Source organism: Filicampus tigris, chromosome 2, assembly GCF_054856515.1.
Source record: "Filicampus tigris isolate MCC_2025a chromosome 2, RoL_Ftig_1.0, whole genome shotgun sequence".
Classification (NCBI taxonomy): Eukaryota; Metazoa; Chordata; class Actinopteri; order Syngnathiformes; family Syngnathidae; genus Filicampus; species Filicampus tigris.
The window spans coordinates 4904527-4922964 of record NC_141218.1 but is presented as its reverse complement, the minus strand read 5'-3'; the positions used below and the strand labels follow the sequence as shown (position 1 = coordinate 4922964).

The following is an 18438-nucleotide window of genomic DNA, read 5'->3' as shown; positions in this document are numbered from 1 at the left end:
AAAGGAAATGACAGAAATGTGAAATTTCAATCCAAATTTAATTAACCTTCATGTTTCAAATGTACAATCAAAGAAAGCAAATATCACAACGTTGCACAACTTCATAAATTAAGAAACAGAGGTGTGGGTCGACGCCGGACCTCAGCAGGACGGACGGACGGAGGCGGCCACGTGCGTCGACATCCTAAAGCGGTTTGTGGGGAGAAAGGGAGCACAAAGCAACACGTTTCTTTTTCCACATTTTGCGGTGACAAAATTACTCCTGGCCCTGAAGCCTCTGCGGTAAAATTCACACGGGGTGAGCTGATTTGCCATTAAAAGTCCATCCCATCCGTTCATCGATTTTCTTGAGCACAAGAGGGTCCGGGGTGAGCTGGAGCCGACCGTGTCTTTCCAGCTAAAGTGACGCCAAACGGGAAAAGTAGCAGTAGTGGAAAGTAAATTGCACGTAATCACTTCACAGATTTTTTTTGGAGGGAACTTCACAATGATGGAGGGATCAGTGAACAAAAGATCTGGGACACCAGATAGCGCCGTGAGGAACTCCTGCAAGGTTCATTCGGGAGGGAGTGACAACTCGGACCACTATTTGTCATCAGCCAGCAAATCAACTCGAGCGGATGAAGTGCACAAAAAGAAAAATGTGGGCAAACAAGGCCTGAATGTCAACGATCGGCATCGTCCAAAAGGCATACTCCTTCCTCTTCATCCTCGTCCTCATCCTGAAAGGATCTGATCAGTTGAACATGATGGACTCGGGATCTTGATTTGCCATTTGAGCCATGTGACGCAGGATATCCTTTTTTGTGATGATGCCAAGAAGCCGCCTGCGTGACAGAGCAAGAGTTAGCAAATTACTACACACCCAATGCGTCTTGGGTACGTTGTTGTCGAAATGACAGTTTAGAACCCGAGGGTGCGGTTTGGGTGTAAGCTGCGGTGAAAGGAAGCAGATAACGCTGACCAGTACCCACAACAGACAGCAAAGCAGCTGCTTCAAGTAGAGAAACCCAGGAAACTAAAGTGTCTCACTTGTGGCGAAGGAGAGCCTCCACTGGTGGGATTTTAGTTGGATGTGTTTGTGTACATATGCAACGTTTCTCATTCTCAAGTGGTTTGTCGCATATTAGCCTGGCTATGTTTTAGCAATAGGCTCAACAAGCTAATGTTAACGTGCTAATGCCAGCTTTTCAATGCTAATTAAAATGTGATGACCTAAAAGACAACTAAGGATTCAATTTGATTAGACTGAGTACATGCTAATGTTATGATGCTAACAACTGCAATGTTTGTAATTTTAAAGTTGTGGTCACATATCAGTTTGAGCTTAATGGCGGGCTTAACAAGCTAATGCTAACATGCCAATGGTACCATGCTAAAGCTAATAAAAACGCGGCCCACAAATGTGATGACGTAAAACGAAATTAGCAACCGTAGTTCAGCTGTGCTTCAAACTAACGAGTAGGTCTCAGTTTGATTCGATTATGTATGTGTTAATGCTAATGGGCAAACAAATTTAGCAGTTTTCTAATTTTCAAATTGTTAGTCGCATATTAACGTGGTTATCATACAAATACAAACATTCTGGTGCTAAAGTAGATGCTAATTAGTTTATTTATTATCTTAGCAATGCCAGCTTGCTAATGCTAATATGGCCTGTCAATGTGGTAATCCAAAACCAAATTAGCAGGTTTATCTTAGCATGTGCTTGAACCTTGTTTGGTATGATGAAATATCTATGCTATATGTCTACGAATGACAAGTTCAACTATAGATTGTTTACTACACATGAAAGACAATATCGCAATACGGTTGGTTTTAATCCCATATTAGCCTAGGCATTATCTTGTCACTGCTAGCTTGCTGATGTTAACTAGCGTGTGCTAATCACTATGTGGCTTGAAACAGTGATGACCCAGAGCAAAACTAGCAACCTTGGCTTCCTGTGCTAATTTTCAAGTAGTAATACAAAGGATACGCATATTAGCCTATGGGAGTCAGATGGGGTTCCTACATGGATGATAGCACACAACGCTATCTAGCATCACAGTCGGGAAGAAAGTAGGAATGGTGATCACAGAAACACCCTCAAATGTATACGACTCGCCAAGTGGTCGTTACGGCGACGGGTCCGATGACATCCATTGTGGGACCGAGAGCAGGAAGGTTTAAGAAAGCACACACACACAGAAGAAGAAAAGTCACTCATTAATGGCACTTGGAATCCTAGCAACCTTTTTGCCCCAAAAAAGCACCAAGCAAGAATTGTGGCTACTTTTAGTCACTGAAAGACTAAAAAGAACACGTTTTCACTCTCAACAACGCAACCTGACAGGAAAAAAGCCACACCTAATTGCAGAGCTGCAAAAGAGCATTATGAATTTCGGAATTCCTAAATAAAGTTCAGTTTACTAACTAGCTTTAAAGTTTAATCTATTTGTGATTATTTTTTCAGGAATGCCCGGTCAATTTGAGTAACAACTTTTCGCTATTGCTGTTGACATGACAAATCAATGACTATGGCTCTTTGCTACGGCTGCTGCAATGTGGTATCTCTACCATTGCTGCACTTTGCTACGGCTGCTATGTGACAAATCTACAGCTTTGGCTCTTTGCTCCAACTGCAAGGATGTGGCAAAGCGACGAACACGACCCCCACACTTGGGCTTCTACAACATTGCTCATCTATGGCTTACGGCTCTTAGCTATGGCTGCTGCAATGCGGTAACGCTACCATTGCGGTGTTTAGCTACGGCTGCGATGATATGACAAATACGACAACTTTGATTCTTCGCTACAGCTGCCAAGAATGTGGCAAACCCAGCCCACAGCAGGAAGTGAGAGCAGGAGGACAAAGCCGCCACTTTCCCCCCCCCCCCCACACACCAAGTTTCATGCTAAAGGGTCGGGTGGGTCGTTGTGTTGGCTAGTCACCAGGGGCTCCGCGTGCTGCTTGAGCTCCTCCAGATGCTCTAATATATTCTTCTTTGTGACGATGCCCAACACAATCCTGCAACACACACCCGTTACTCGCACAGCAGGCCCGGAGCGAACACGCGGAACAACGCAGCGCCACTTCTGAACGAGACGACGCCGACGGGGGACGCAGTCGGGCGCGTCGTCCTCCGTGCCAACCGCAATGGGGGTGGGGGGGTGGGGGGGTGGGGGGGAGATGGGGAGTCCGCACGCACCCGTTGTGAGTGACCAGGCACTGACGCAGGCCCAGCTTCCGGAAGATGTCCACCACAATCTCCATGGGGGTGTGGTCGGTGACGGTGAAGGGGCTCATGTCGAGGATGGAGCGCAGCTTGAGGGGCCGGGGGCTGTCGGCGGGCAGGGTGGGGGCGTGCTGGGTGAAGTACACCCTGGAGTTCAACATGATGCCCTCCTGTTTGCGCCGAGCGTTCTCTGTCAAGAATGGAAAGGGGGGGCGGCCGCTTAAAGCTCAATAACAGGGACGTTCAAACACGCAACATTTTGAAGGTCTGTTTTTCATTCAAAAATAGGGCGATGTCTGCTCAAGTTGAAATTTTACTCTAACTTTTTGTGCTCGGCCGTATTTTTATTTGTTGACGTTTGTTGAGTTGAATTTGCTTCTAGGCTAAACTCTTCATTCATCATCAGTCTCTTAGAAAAGGAAAAAAAAAAAATCTCAAGTTGAAATTTCCCTCTAACTTTTTGCGCTCGGCCATATTTTTATTTGTTGACGTTTGTTGAGTTGAATTTGCTTCTAGGCTAAACTCTTCATTCATCATCAGTCTCTTAGAAAAGGAAAAAAAAAAAAATCTCAAGTTGAAATTTCCCTCTAACTTTTTGCGCTCGGCCATATTTTTATTTGTTGACGTTTGTTGAGTTGAATTTGCTTCTAGGCTAAACTCTTCATTCATCATCAGTCTCTTAGAAAAGGAAAAAAAAAATCTAATTGGTCAGTCAAGTCTATGATTTAACGTTAATAGGCCATCGTGCATCAATCACGTTTTGCCAGTAACTTCACTCATCGTATGTTGCTTAGGCACTGCATCAAAATCTCAAGCTCGTCAGCTTTTATGCTTTTGGGCAGATTTTTGTACTTGAAAATTTCTCACTGCTGTAAAGTTCGACAAATACTGGAGGACAAAGTTTTGTAAAACAATCAAATATTCTGCCTGTAATTCAGATCTTTGTTGTTGTAAGAGTTAAGGGACCAAAAAGTAAAAGTGATTTTATTCATGATACATTTTTTTAAATAATCAGCCAAAAAGTAAAAGTGATTTTATTCATGATACATCTTTTAAAATAATCAGCCAATTAATTGGTTATCGGATTCTTTTTTTTCTGAATGTTGCAATTGGCGCTGGATCAGGGTTAGAATTCTTTTAGATTTTTCATTTGAGTAATTTGATTTCATTCTGACTTTTGTTTTTAATTTAGTTTTAATAATTAGTCGAAGCGGGTTTGTTAGTTTTTAGTCGTTTTGATTTTTTCGAAAAGGCTTCGTTTTTGTTTTTATTAAACCTTTAGTTTAATTATGATTCATTTTTTAAATATTTGGAATACCTGTTGGATGCAACATGGAAAATGTCATTAAGTGTTGTGCAATAAAGTAAACTACAATTCTCAAACGACTTCTTCCTGTACGGACGTACAGCAATAAAGAAATAAATGCATTTAAAATGAACCTCGCAACTCATGTATGATATTAATTTGACCCCTGTATTATTAGGTTAGCTGGCGGGCCGACGAAACGTGCAGTGGGCAAATAGGGCTGGTTACCTATGGCGATGGTGATGTCCCTGCGCAGAGCGAACCCCACGAGCCTCTGGGACTCCTTGGACACGATGACGGGAAAACCGTTGTAACTGGTTTCGTTGATGACACCCTGCAGGTCCTCCACGGTCAGGTCGTCCTGCGTCAGCACGGCCAGCGGCGGGTCGCAGCGGCGCGGCCGCATCACCTCCCTGGCAAGCGTGGTGTGCGTGAATTCCTCCTTGGCGTCCAGGAAGGGGTACCCGTTGAGACGGATGTGCGCCTCGTAGATGCCCTCGCGGCCAAAAGCATCGCCCACCCATTTGCTTGTCATGACGGCGGCCATTAGGGGCACGATGTACTCAAGGCCGCCGGTCAGCTCGAACACGATGACGACCAGGGAGACGGTCATACGGGTCACGCCGCCTGCAAGGGACGACAAAACGAAACCGACGTTAAACGCGCTTGCGAAATTGGTTTCTTCCCAGCGACTTTTTTTTTTCTTTGGTGTTCCGATGAAGCAGAATTTATCGCCCGTCCCTCCGCCATCCGTAGACTCACCGAGGCAGGCCGCGGCCCCCACCATGGCGTAGAGTCCCGGCGTGATGCAGTCGGCGCCAACCTCGCACCACTCTTTGAAAAGGAACCAGTCGTGGTGGTAATACGCCAGCTGCTCCACGGCGATGCCGACGATCCGCCCTGCGATGGCCCCGATGGCCATGCTGGGGATGAACAAACCCGAAGGGACCTGGACGAGGAGAGTCGCTGATTTAGTCGCGTACCCAACGTGGATCGGCCGAACATCCGGACGGAGGCTCGCCTTGAGGCCGAACGTGAAGATGGTCATGATGATTTTAAAGATGAGCGCCAGGCAGAGCTGCCACATGGCGGCGTAGACGCCAGGCCCGGCTGGCCGGTTGGGGTTATCCGTAAAGGCCTTGCTGCCGTTCATCTGGCTGCGGTATTGGCAGAGCTGCGAGGACTCCAGCGGGCCGCAGTCGGTGAAGAGCTCCTTTATCAGCTCGCTGGTGTTCTGGCGCGTGTACGGGTTGGGGAACGCCACGACGGCTGTGATCGCCGCCACCAGGATCACCTCCAAAACCGGGTACTTACCTGAGGTTAAACCGCCAACATTTGCGAATAAGGCACGCCCTTAACGCGGCACGTTACAGAGCAAGCCAGTCACTTGAATCATAATCATGCGTGCGCATTTTCTGCACTGGCAATTTGATATATCCTGTTTTTGGATCATAAAAAGATGGAAATTTGGAAAGAATTTTTTCATATATACATAATACTGGATAAAGAGAATCTGCGGGTGCCAAACCATGAGTGTGCGGGCGTGCAGTGTACACCGTTTCATTTTCCTTGGTTGCATGTGTCAGTTTTAGAGTAAACTAACTGGAAGTGACAGACAAACCGCTTGAAGCAAGCACGCTAGGCGCGCCACAAATTGGGGCCGCGCCAGCCCCAGTCTTAATTTCCTCAAAGTGAAGTTATACAATAGTCTCCCATTTCTTGACAGTGAGAGAGGTGCTAGGAAATCCTTTAGAAAAGTAGATCGAGTGCTTTTTAACAAGTTTGAATATTTTCAAACCGTGCGGGAGGGGCGCAACTACCAAAAAAAAAAATAAATAAATAAATAAATAAATAGTTTATCATTTTCATGGGTGGTTGCAAATGGAGCTCAAATAGCCAAAGCACTTGCCAAAGCGGGTTGACTTCCGTCGCCGGCACCAAGCAATGTTGGCTCGGATGAAGAAGGCGCCCCACAGGCCCCCGAAAACTCCCAGAAGGATGAAGGGGATGAGCTCAAACAGGTACCAGGGCGTGTGGTACTCCACGTAGAACAGTACCAGGCGGCTGTTTCCAAACGGGTTAATGGAGCGCAGGACAAAGGCGGCCACCAGGGCGGCGAAAAAGGAGCGCCACAGTGTCTTGAGAGGGAAGTAGTAGCTCACCTGGAAGGGGAGACACAAGAGGTGTCAAGTCTTATCCTGCCGGCGCAGCTACCGATAACTTCGCGGTCACCTCTTCCAGGCTGAAAAGAACGCCGCCGATGGGCGCGCCGAACGCCACCGACACGCCGGCTGCCGACGCTGCAGAGAGAACCTGGGCGAGAGAGCGAAGCGCTGGCGTGAATGGACTCGAAAGCGGAAGCGAGGCAGCGCCGCGGGTTCGGCGGCGCGCACCTCTCGCTTCTTGGCCTCGTTCTTGCTGTACTTGGGGAAGAGGTACGAGAAGATGTTCCCGCAGCAGCACGCCACGTGGACCAGCGGGCCCTCCTTTCCCAGACTCAGGCCCGACGCCACTGCCAGCACCAAAGTGATGGTCTTTATCATCAGGGTCCACTTGCCCAGGTAGCCCCTGATGATGAACCCGCTCAGGATGGTCTTGATCTGAGAGGCAGAGGGACAAGTCCAGCGTCTCCTTGCGGAGCTGGCCTCGATGGGACCCGAAGCAGCATTCGATCTTGCCACAACATTTAACATTATGCTAACATTTTACGCTCACTTTCATTAGCTCGGCTACTGCCTTTCGCATTTTGCGATAGCATTAAGCTAGGGGACTTTTTGGCATTGGCGTGAAAATGTCAGAAATAAGTCAAATGAATTGTCTCTTGTTTCTTATTTGAAGAACCGCGCACATGAGCGACGACAGGCACTAAGGAATACAAAATGTATGTATTGTAAATAGTATTTTAATATGTTTATTGAGTTGAGGTGTTTAAATCATGTGGGGTGGGTAAAACTAAGGGCCATCTGGTGAATTATTTTTGGTTTAAAAAAAATAGCTTCAGTGATGTGCCAAAATAATTTGTGGTAGAACAAAGTCTAACAATCAAAATCACTTAAATAGATAAAAAAATGATCAGAAAAACAAACATTAAGATGGATAATTATGCTTTAAAAGCATTTTAAAAGGTGCAAGGGGTTTTAATAAAAAGTAAAAATAAACCTTAATTAATTCAAACTTTAGAGGTTGTTTTTTTTCTTCTGTTCGTCTCAATACTGCAGACTTGGTTGACTGTCAATCAGGATTGGAACAGTTTGGGATTTTTCATTATAGTTAGTTTTTATTTTGCATTGACTTTTGTTTTTTTTTAGATTTGGTTAGCGTTAATTCGTTTGTTTGTTAGATTTTATTAGTTTGTAATCATCTTTAAAGTAAAAAGTATAACACAAAGTTCTTCTTAAACCTACTTTTTAGCTTTAGTAATATTTTCTTTTGTATGGAGTTTTAGTCAAGTGAGTTTTTGTCATTTTGCGAGTTTCCCTCCCCGACAATAACTGTGCTGTCCATTGGTCTTAAGGTCACTAAGTAAGTGTTCGCTTCGCTTGTGACTTGTAGTCGGCGCCGGGCTGGGCCCGAAAAAAAAGCCGCGCAATGTCCATTTTTCCTTTACCTCTGGAATCCCTGATCCGCAGGCGTACGGCGCAAACACTTTGACGAGACACACGGCGAGGAAGGCGAAGGACAGCGCCCAGTAGATGTACATGAAGTAGTTCATGATGTACGAGCCTGGACCCTGCATGGGCGAGCGGAGTTAAAAAAGACACCCCGGAACGGGAAACTTCCGCCGCGGCTCACCTCAGCCTGACCCAGGATGAGCTCGGCCCAGCTCTTCCACTGGGGGCACTTGTCCCTCTCGGCGAACGTGGTCTCGTTGGACGTCCAGCAGCACTGCTCGTGGTTGAACCACATGGCGCTCAGGCACACGCCCTCCTTCAGGTCATTCATCCAGTCGGCGGCGATGTCGATCAGGCCGGCCAACGCGCCTGCCGGAAAGGCCGAGGGGACCAAAGGTGACGGCGCGCGGACGCAATTCGAGCGTCACTTTAGCTCCATCTCATGGACTACAAGATTGGTGCGAGTTGTCAACGGGCATTTGGCATTTTGCGCCGAGTATGCGTGCCAATACTAGAAGGTGGTTTGTGAATACTTTTCTGAAAAGGTGCGTGAAGTCGTGTGCGGTGTGCAAGTTGCGAGTCAAAGGACAAAGGCCATTACCCGAGGCTAAGCCCGTGAGCGTTACAACAAGCCATCCAGACCAGGCGTCATACAGACTCTTGGTGAACTCCCACGCAGACTCCTTCTTCTTACTGTTGATCTGCACACACAACATGAGGAAAGGGATGCAAAAACTACAAATCAATGGGAGTCAATTGAGGACGAGATCATTACTAGTGGACAGCGGTGCTTTGGCAAATGAGTACATTTGACGTGACGAGTTCATGCGGTCACCTCCCAGTTAAATTACAGCAAAGGCAAGGCAGCTTTATTTACTATATAGTAGGGCTGGGCCGATAATTCGATACGTAGGGCGAGTGACACGTGATCGATACCAATAGAAAATGCCTTCGATAAAACGTTCGATAGAAGAAGAAAAAAAAAAAAAACAACAGAAAAACGCAGCATGGCGCGTGATGTAGGCAGAAGGAAGCGTTCAAACCAAAGAAGAAGCAGCTTTTAAACCCACCTGGCAGTTTTACCTGAACGAAAGGTGCACCAAAGTAAATGTGATGCTGCACTTGAACCATTTGGAGGATCGGCATAGTTTTGGTCTCTTTTTGAAGATAACACTTTGAATTTGTCTCCTCGGCTGTCAGAATCTTTTTAAGTGCTACTGGCACTAAATGATGGAAGTTTGAATACATAGAAGGCCGTGGGTCGTCCGTGGCTCGGCCTTCTTTTATGTATTCAAACTTCCATCATTTAGTGCCAGTAGCACTTAAAAAGATTCTGACAGTTGAAAAGTCAAAGTGTTATCTTGAAAAAGGGACCAAAAGTTCAAGTACAGCATCAAATTTACTTTGGCGCACCTTTCGTTCAGGTCAAACTGCCGGGTGGAATTGCAAAGGGTTTTAAATATATAGCACTTTTTTTTTTTTTTCCAACAACTCAATGTGTTGCACAAAATTAAAAGTAGGTTTTAAAGTGTTAATTAAAAAAGTTACGAAATAAAAAGTAGTTCAAATTACGAATATTTTTGAAAATTTGATTTGGAAAATGCTTTAGAATACCTTAATCCTAAGTATGGGAAACACTTTATTACTCACAGAGTAATCGATGGAATAATTGATGGGATAATCGATTCTAAAAAGATTTGTTTGTGGCAAACCGAGCTGGAACGGATGAAAGCCATTTGTGTTCATTTTTGTTTGGCGGTGCATCGTGCCGGGAACGGTGACAACAACTCACCGCATAAAACTCAAACTGCCAAACTTAAGTCAATATTTGTTTTGAGGGCGGCGGTCCAAAGTTGCAAATCCCGGCAAAAATGCTTTTAAATGTGTCCTGTTGGTACCGGTTCAACGGGTCATTCATTACCTTGCGGTGCCTTTCACGGTCCTTGCACTTCTCGCGCACCCAGTCGATGGTGTGGAAGTCGTCGTAGGTGCCCACACCTGGAATGGGCTCCTCTAAGAAGTCCAGCAGGTGGGTGGAGCTGCTGGGCGCACCGCCCCCATTCGACATGGCATAGTTGGACCCTGAAAAACAGAGAGACACTAAATATCAGGTCCGACTAAAACACGGTGCTATAGCTCGTTTCATGCTTCATCTTTTCAAGTCGTTTTTTTTAATACTACCAATTAGGGCCCGGCCGATGAGATTAATCAGGGGGGCAATTTTATCCATTTTGGAAAAAAAAAAAAACAGCAAATTGTTTTAACCTGGTTGCCACATCAGTCTGAGAACTTGAAGTACCCCAAAGGCCTTAACTTGTAACAACGACACAAAGTTCATCTGAGAGATTTAGGAAGACCGTTCATCTGCTCGCTCGGCCGTCATATGAAATGACCCTGATCATCTCCACGTGGGGCCCCTCAAGTGTAGCGTTGCTGTGCGAAGTCAGCTGAGGAAACAACAAGGAACCCACGTGAGCGTGGACGCTAAATCCAAGTAGGCCACCACTGAGCCAGACTCATGCGAGGCCTTTTGTCTCTGCTCACTCGGCCTAAGAAACCAGAATAGCTAGCAGGAACGTAACACGGCACACACAAAAGTCTCACTCCCACAAAACCTCATGGCACTTGCAGTCACACTTTCAGATGTCTACAATTCAAGGGGGGTGGGGGGCTTAGAAGGAGTATAATAAATATGATCAACATGTACATACTTTGAGATATTGCGTCTTAATGGGCAAATGAGAGGATGGAGAAGGACTTCCTTTCCCATACCTACTCAAACAGCAAAAGCAACTTTGTGTCAGCGTTTAATCGGCAACACTCTGACCGATATTTGGAAAGGGCCTAATATCGGCCGATGTATTCAACCGGCCGATTAATCAGACACTAGTTTTTACAGTGACCAGGCAAGTCGGAATTTAGAGCTACACACTTTCAGTGCCATTCTGGTATGGATCTGCTTGTCCACGCTAAGCGGAAAGGTTGGGCTGGTGGTGGTGGTGGCAAGTCGGTTGTGTGGTGAGAGTTCAGCTAAAAATAAAATAAATACAAACAAACTAAAAAGCCATGCTAATCCGAAGAGGCGGCCAGCAAAATGTGTGTGCAACAACCAAAATGGATTATTTGAAGCTTGATCAAAGTAAACTCAGGATGGGACCAAAAAAAAAAAAATCAAGCTAGCAAAGAATCTCCATGACATTAAGACACCGCTGGAGGTTTTGACGGAGGTGGTTTCGACTCAGGTTGCTGCAGACAAGCATATTGGACAAGGTTGAAGAGATAAAAGTGCCAGTCACTTTTGCCAGAGTGGTAATTACCATCCTCTTTTCTGTTACAAAGACGTCGATATTGTCATTATCTACAAACATATATCGTAACCATATACCACATTCGACTGGTTCTACTGGTTCAAAGTCCACAATCTATATCACTGCCGTTATTCATTTCAGAGCTCCTGCGATCGACGGCGTCCGCCAAAACTGCTCGAAAAAAATCCCGGATATCCTCCGACGACTCACGACACCGTCACATGTCTATTTTGATGCATTTCATTGGCTAAGAGAGAATTAAAGAATTAAATAGAAAATGACCTATACGCTCTCCCGGCTTTAAGAGTAGAAAGACGCAACAGCGCTCCCGGCTCCAGTGGCAGAAACGCGGTTGTGCGCTCCCGTCCTTAATGGGCGAAGGGAAAACATCTGTATTTTCACTGCACTATTTTACAACAAACAATGTAAACAGTGTTCTGTGCAAAATGAAATGTGAAAAAAATAAGGACTGAATTTCCATGAATTTAAAATGTACAACGGGCCGATTGAATCAATCTGTTACACAGAGCGCAATCAAATGTCCGGATAACGGATGTTGCTCCCTTTGGAGGCGCCAGCTCCTCATCTCCAACTTTGGCTGGACTTTCTTCTCTTGACACGACTAGCTCGCTCCCGTCAAGCCACAGTGCGACGTTCTGCTGCCGCTGCAGGGTCCATTCGCTTATACCGACCCCTCGGAGAGTTCATCGGCGGACTACTCGCCGAGAAAGGGCTCGATTGGATACGCGGCAGAGCATGCGCTTGAAATGTAAACGTCGCAGGTGATCCGGTTATCACTGTGGCCAAAATTGTGATGGAGGATATCGAGTTTGAGCACGACCACCTCGCATGTATCAGTCTCTACCAACGGGGGTCATCCTGTACGGGGGGATCTATTTGGACACATGAACGTACAGTTTACGTATGTGTAGAACGACACACGCCAAGCGCCGGGCTGCGATCGACGCGGCTCAAAAGGCCTCTCCTCGCTTAATCTTATTATCCTTGCACCGCCGCACCACGTCGTCAATAGCAACGGCGCTGTCAAAGGCCCAGGCGGTGACTCGTACCTCGTCTCGGGATCTCCCGCAGGGGGATGGTGTCCCCTCCCCCGTCGTAAGGTAAATAGGGGTCGGCGCCCGTGTCCTCCTCCTCCATGTTGATGGACAGAGTCGGCGAGCTGAGGCTAGGCTAGGCTAGCGTAAAACAAGCTAAGCTAGGCTTCACTGCGCAGCGCCGGAGCTGCGCGCGTGTGTTTCAGCTGCTGCCATTTTTGCTCGAGAAAGGCGAGCAGAGCTGCACAAGGCAGCGACACAACGCGACTGTGTGTGTGTGTGTGTGTGTGTGTGTGTGTGTGTCGCCTTGCACTAACCCTCCCTCTCTCCACTGCAGCAGCTGACTTCAAGCTGATGACATCATCACACACAAATCGACACTCGCAGGGGCGGTTCTAGACCCGCTGCAGGCCCCGGGCAAAAAAGACCAAAGAGACAGCAGCCCAGGAAAAAGTAAATAAATAAAATAAAATAAAAAACGGCCATGCTCGAGGGCACTTTAACGTCAATTTCAGTTGACAGCAAAGGGCGGTATAATGTCACGATGAGATGGATGAAAACAAGTGAATTAATCAGCTTAATCCTTATTCCACCAACGCAATATGAATCCGAATGCCGTGTTCACAACATATGATTGCAAAGAACATTTTTGACTTGACTTCCCCTTTCAAGTGCCTTGAGGACGAAAAAAAAAAAGTGCCTGCTATATTTGGTGGCTTGCTTTAATATGTTCATGCAAGTGAAACAATTGTGTGCCCATGAAAACGCTACGATCTTTGCAGTAACAACTTCAATTCTGTACTTCATGTCTGGCTGGGCAATTAAAGGAAATGTAATTGTGATTTTGATTGAGGCTTCTAATATTCATAAAAATCAGAGCTGGGCAGTCCGTCCCTGGGCCGGACCGGCCGGGCCGGATGCCCATTTCTTGGGCGGAGGGTGTGTGGTGACAAATTTTTAAAAATGGCTGGACTAAGCATGGCCCGAAGTTGATTTTAGTCTGGCCCACTAGTGCGTGTGATGTGCTCGCGAGGCGGCCAAAAATCATCTCAGCCTACTCGGTGAAAGGCTTCTTTTTAGGCTTCTTTCTACTCCCGCGTCGGCGCGAGCGACAACTGCCGTTATAGGGATTGTGGTATTGCCGCCAAAGCGACGCCCCCTCCCTGACTTGTTTCAAAACAATTTGTGTCCAGGAGTATATTCAGACGCTAGCACATCAAGGTGGAGTTCATGCACTTTTTCTGGCGTTCACTACTTCCGGAAATACGTCATAGCAAACCTGCAGTGTATAGTGGTTTGCTGGTATGCTTTTATTTTGAAGGCCGGGAAGGAGCAGAAGTGTGCAAAATAAATAAGTACCTTGACTACGACTTCTGCGACTTCTTCTTCTACGACTCTTCTCTATAATTATTGGACCCAAATAATTATACAATACGACAAATCCAACCCCGGGGCTTGCAATGCAAGGAAGCACGCAGTTGGGTAAATACTACTGCCGCATTTGAAGCGTGTCCGCAGCGGGTTCGAATAGTAAATTAGCCAGCTAATGATACTTAAAAAGCCTCTGCGGTTAGCGTCTCTCCCGCAGCGACGTCAATCACGGACACTTTTTTTTTAATGGGGCGGGGGCTGACAATGCTTTTGAATATGGCCGGAGGGTCGGAGCCGGAAGGGTACCCAAGTCAAGGGTGGAGGGTCGCGGCCGGACCGGCAAAAAATGGTCAAGTGCCCAGCTCTGCTTACAACATATTTGTTAGGAAAATGTTTGACTTGACTTCCCGTGGCATCAAGATGTTTCATGACACCCCAGTTGGTGTTTACTGTAAAGAGTTTACTGGCATGCTTTTGTTTTTAAAACATTGCTAATGCTAGCAGTCAAATTACATTGACAGGCTAATAAAAAATGAACATGGAGCTCCGGGAGTGATATTCCTTCAAATAACAAATATTCACACACAAACGCTGTAGAAAAACATGCACGCAGGGACCATAATATTACTCAAAGCTAAAATTCTTCCCAATCTGTGGAAAACCAGTTCTCTTATGGGAACTCAATCGCAACCTTCTTCTTACCTCATCGTAAGCGTTGTACTCCATCCATGCACGGCACCACACTGCCACTAAGAGGCCAAAATGCACATGCACAGCAGCACAAACAGCCGGTATTTATTGTTTTTTTTTTTAATTGCCATTACTTTGGCATATTCTTATTTTACATACTTACTCGTGTATTTTATTCATAAATACCACGTTTTGAAATCAATGAATCGTTTTAACAATTGTGACTTCAATCACAATCAAAGTGATTATTATTTGCATAATGGTCCCGCCCTACTGCTAGATTCTTTTCTCACAATTCCACTCTCTGGTCACACACACACAAGCGCTTTCTCTCTCTCTGGCTCTCACGCTTTCTTTCTCACACACACTCTCACGTCACCGTCACGCACGGACTTACTTTCTCTGGCTAAGTGTGACTGAGAACTCCAATTGTCATGTGGTGGCCTGTGCACCAATAAACAAACATACTGAACCAAAGGTCACCAACCATTTTGAAGTAGAGAGCTACTTCTTGGGTACTGATTAATACAAAGCGCTACCAGTTTCATATATACTGAAGGAACAAACTTGACCTTTCATTAGACGTTAATATTGTTAATGATTTTCACCTGCGTGAAGACATCATGTTCATGATTTCCCAGTAATTATCAACAATAATTTAACAAGCAAGGAAATAGATAAATATCCATATGCAACACTTTTTTTTTTTTTTTTTTAATACATTTTTGCAAGTGTTTACATTTTGGAACCCACAATCGATTATCAGAGCAAGCCTGCGGGTTACTTACGTGGTCCTTGGGGTCAAAAGGTGCCCAAGTATTCCTCGCTACCTTTGCTTTAAAATGAATCGCTCTGACATGATTTGAACGCATCATATAAATCGAGCATTGCTGTATGCATGTAGCAGGTTTTTTTTTTTTTTGCACTCTCATGCTCGTCTAAAGTTGCATCTCAAAACCTGACGTGCTAGTGAAAAAGCAAAGACAATTTTGAAATCAGACTAAAAAATACACGCGGGGGACACACAAAGCCACGCCCAATAACAATTTGCTGTTGACCAGTTGCTTGACCAGCCCCGAGATTGTAGAGTGGAGGTGCAAGTGAATTTGTCCTAAGAGTGGGGCCTGCTTGCATATGCCGATGACAAAGAACGACGGCCGCTCACTGAGACAATGTTGGCGGGGGTCCAGGTGCTCCCTACCTGGGGAGGAAGCGTCCCCATCTAGCAGGTTGTCATCCTCGGTGGTGTGGAAGTCCATGACGATGCCAGCTCCATCAAGCAGCTCCTCGTCGCTGCTGGCACTGGCGATGCTGTTGTAGCTGTTCCTGGAGTAGCCTCTGTGGTACAGCTGCTCCGACTCCATTTAGCAAAGCAGCCGTGCCCTGGGTGACAAGCAGTTCAGTGAGAACACGTTGCGTTAGCATCGCTGCACTCTGCAGGCTTGATCCACCGGACACCAACCGTTACGATTGTACAGTGCAATAAAAACAAAGAAAGGCTCCCACTCACTGGACAGGTTATTTTCTTGCGTTAATCTTAAGTGTTAACTTTGTCAATTGATATCATACATGAGCTTTCGGGGTTCATTCTAAATGTATGCATTGCCGTATTGTTGTACATCCGTGCAGACTTTTGAGAATTGTAGTTTATCTTTCTATATTACACAGTACTTAGTGATGTGTTTTTTTTTTTTTTTATCTTGCACTTCATAAATACATCCATTTATTTTTAAAACAATTATACTAAAACTAACCATTTTTGGGAAAATAAAATGTAAAACGTAAACAGTCATGCTCGAAAAACGAATTACTTTGTAAAGCTAACTGAAGTTAACATGTTAACGTACAGTATATGCAAAAGTACATTACATGCGAGTATTTTTATCCAACGACGCCAGACAGAAAATTGCATTTTATTTAGTACATTCATTGGGGTTCAAACCATCGTGACACCGGCCAGTAGGTATGCGCTGATTAGTTATTATAGCATTTATCGCAGCATACACTGGAAGTCCCACTAACCTGTTTTCTGGGTTTGGTCACGAAATGTTCCGCATGAAGCAGTTTAAGACACACAATTGTCTCATCAATAGCCCGCAATGCCACATTTTACAGAATGTTTTTAGAGCTCATCCCTAGCCTAAATACTACTTTGTGTTTACTAGCTGGAATGACCGGTGTGACTACTGTGTTCCTGCTCTGCCTGCTGACATGCCACAGGAGTTGGACGCACACATGGCATGGCTATATTAAAAATACAAATGGAGCCACCGTACGCTCTTAAAATTGCTGGGATAAAGATAACCCAAATAGGTTGAAATGGCTAACCCAGTCTGGGTCCAAAAGGGATGGCTAATGCTGGGTTATTTATACCCACCGTATTGGGTTGAGTATTTGACTCAAGACGTTGCGTTGCCAGCTGCAGTCCAATCAATCTGACTACTGTACCCCACTGCCGTGGCCTCAATCTCGACCTTAGCATTTCTAGGGAGGGAGGTCTCGCTTTGCTTACCCAGCTGTCCTGTATGCTATATCGAGGTCATATTTCATGACTAAACATGAGCATATTTTGTGGATGTTACCTATACGCACTAAAAAAAAGGTAACCCACTCAGCACTTGCTGGGTAATTGTGGATTATGGGCTGATTAGAAGTTGAAGTAAATTTGATGTAACATTCTTGGAAAATGTTTGGCAAGAGTGAGTCCCAAACATGGCTCAGTGGACAACACCGCTGACTTTGGACACAGGGGCTGGTGTTAAAATCCTGCATGGGTGCATGCTCGAACCATGAAAAATAGGTGGGTTATGTCAGGAAGGGCATCAGGTGTAAAATGTGCCAATATCGAGTGACTTGCTGTGGCAACTTCTGACAGGGGAAAGTGTTCTAAAAAATGTGGTAATAACATTTGTATATTTTTTAACCACAGATATACTAATAGCAGACAACCCATATCTTGGTAGCTGGTAGTACTCAACTCAATACATTGAATGTACATCACCCAGCATTAGCGGCCCCATTTGAACCCAGTGCTAGGTTAGCCGTTTCAACCAATTTGGTTTACTTTTACCCCAGCAGTTCTAAGAATGTACTGTGGCTTCATTTGTATTTTTAATGTAGCCATGCCATGTGTGCATCATCTCTTGTGGCGTGTCAGCAGACAGAAGACGAACACACTCGTCACACAGGTCATTCCAGCTCTACACAGAGTAGTGCAAGTGCAACCGATGTGGACAAGTTGGTTTCATCTGTTCGGCGTTCAACACCTGCCCTTAGATAGTTCTGTAAGCTCCTTGTTCCGAACCATGATTTTTGGTGTACCGTTACAGCTCACTTGCGTCCAGTCGACATTTAGAAGGATTGCTGCGCTTGAACAAAACTGCCTCCATCGTAACATTAACAGCGGAACACGGCGCTTTAGTTGAAAGCCTTGCAAGTCTTCCTTAGCTTTCCGATTTCCCCGTAATGTGAGTAACTGTTAATGCAACAGACCATGATACCAATGAATCAATCCATACATAAATAATGACTAAAACCTGGATGTACGTGGCTACCATAATTCCACAACGTTGTGTTCAGTGGTGATTCGTGCTAAAGCTAGCCTCCGGTATTAGCTAAAACGAGCTAGGGAGGAAGCAAACCAACCTTGGCGATGTCTTAAATCCAGTCTGGACGCAACAGTTCATCTTTTCTCCGGACTACACAAGACGTTCGCACTGCCAGATCTTCATCATCGCTGCTATGTTATTGTCCAGTCTCGTACCTGTGTCAGCAATACTCACTTCCTGTTTCCCTTTGATGACGTCACCGCGCACAACTGGACTGCACTTTGGACTCAAAGCACGCACTTTTTTTGAGGGGCCAGAAAGCATCACACGA

The 18438-nt window shown here is 45.5% G+C and overlaps 1 protein-coding gene across 8 annotated transcripts; it reads right to left on the bottom strand.

Annotated features, from left to right (window-relative positions):
• Positions 1-19: 19 nt before the first annotated feature.
• Positions 20-18378, bottom strand: clcn3 (Cl-/H+ antiporter 3). 8 transcript variants are annotated; one of them, XM_086053487.1, is made up of 16 exons: positions 18205-18377; positions 15761-15942; positions 10057-10217; positions 8737-8836; positions 8317-8504; positions 8132-8254; positions 6918-7124; positions 6757-6837; positions 6434-6686; positions 5546-5838; positions 5287-5473; positions 4753-5151; positions 3192-3408; positions 2936-3010; positions 2108-2154; positions 692-827 (listed from the first exon to the last, which is right to left on the bottom strand). In XM_086053487.1, exons 2-15 carry the CDS (start codon positions 15921-15923, stop codon positions 2118-2120), a joined length of 2484 nt encoding a protein of 827 aa, XP_085909613.1. In that variant the 5' UTR covers positions 15924-15942; positions 18205-18377; the 3' UTR covers positions 692-827; positions 2108-2117. The 8 variants fall into 8 exon arrangements, with proteins under 8 accessions (XP_085909576.1, XP_085909567.1, XP_085909621.1 ...); XM_086053450.1 differs by lacking the exon at positions 2108-2154 and having other exon boundaries at positions 20-827; positions 2935-3010; positions 5546-5843; positions 6439-6686; positions 18205-18378; XM_086053441.1 differs by lacking the exon at positions 2108-2154 and having other exon boundaries at positions 20-827; positions 2935-3010.
• Between the last annotated feature and the right edge of the window lie 60 nt (positions 18379-18438).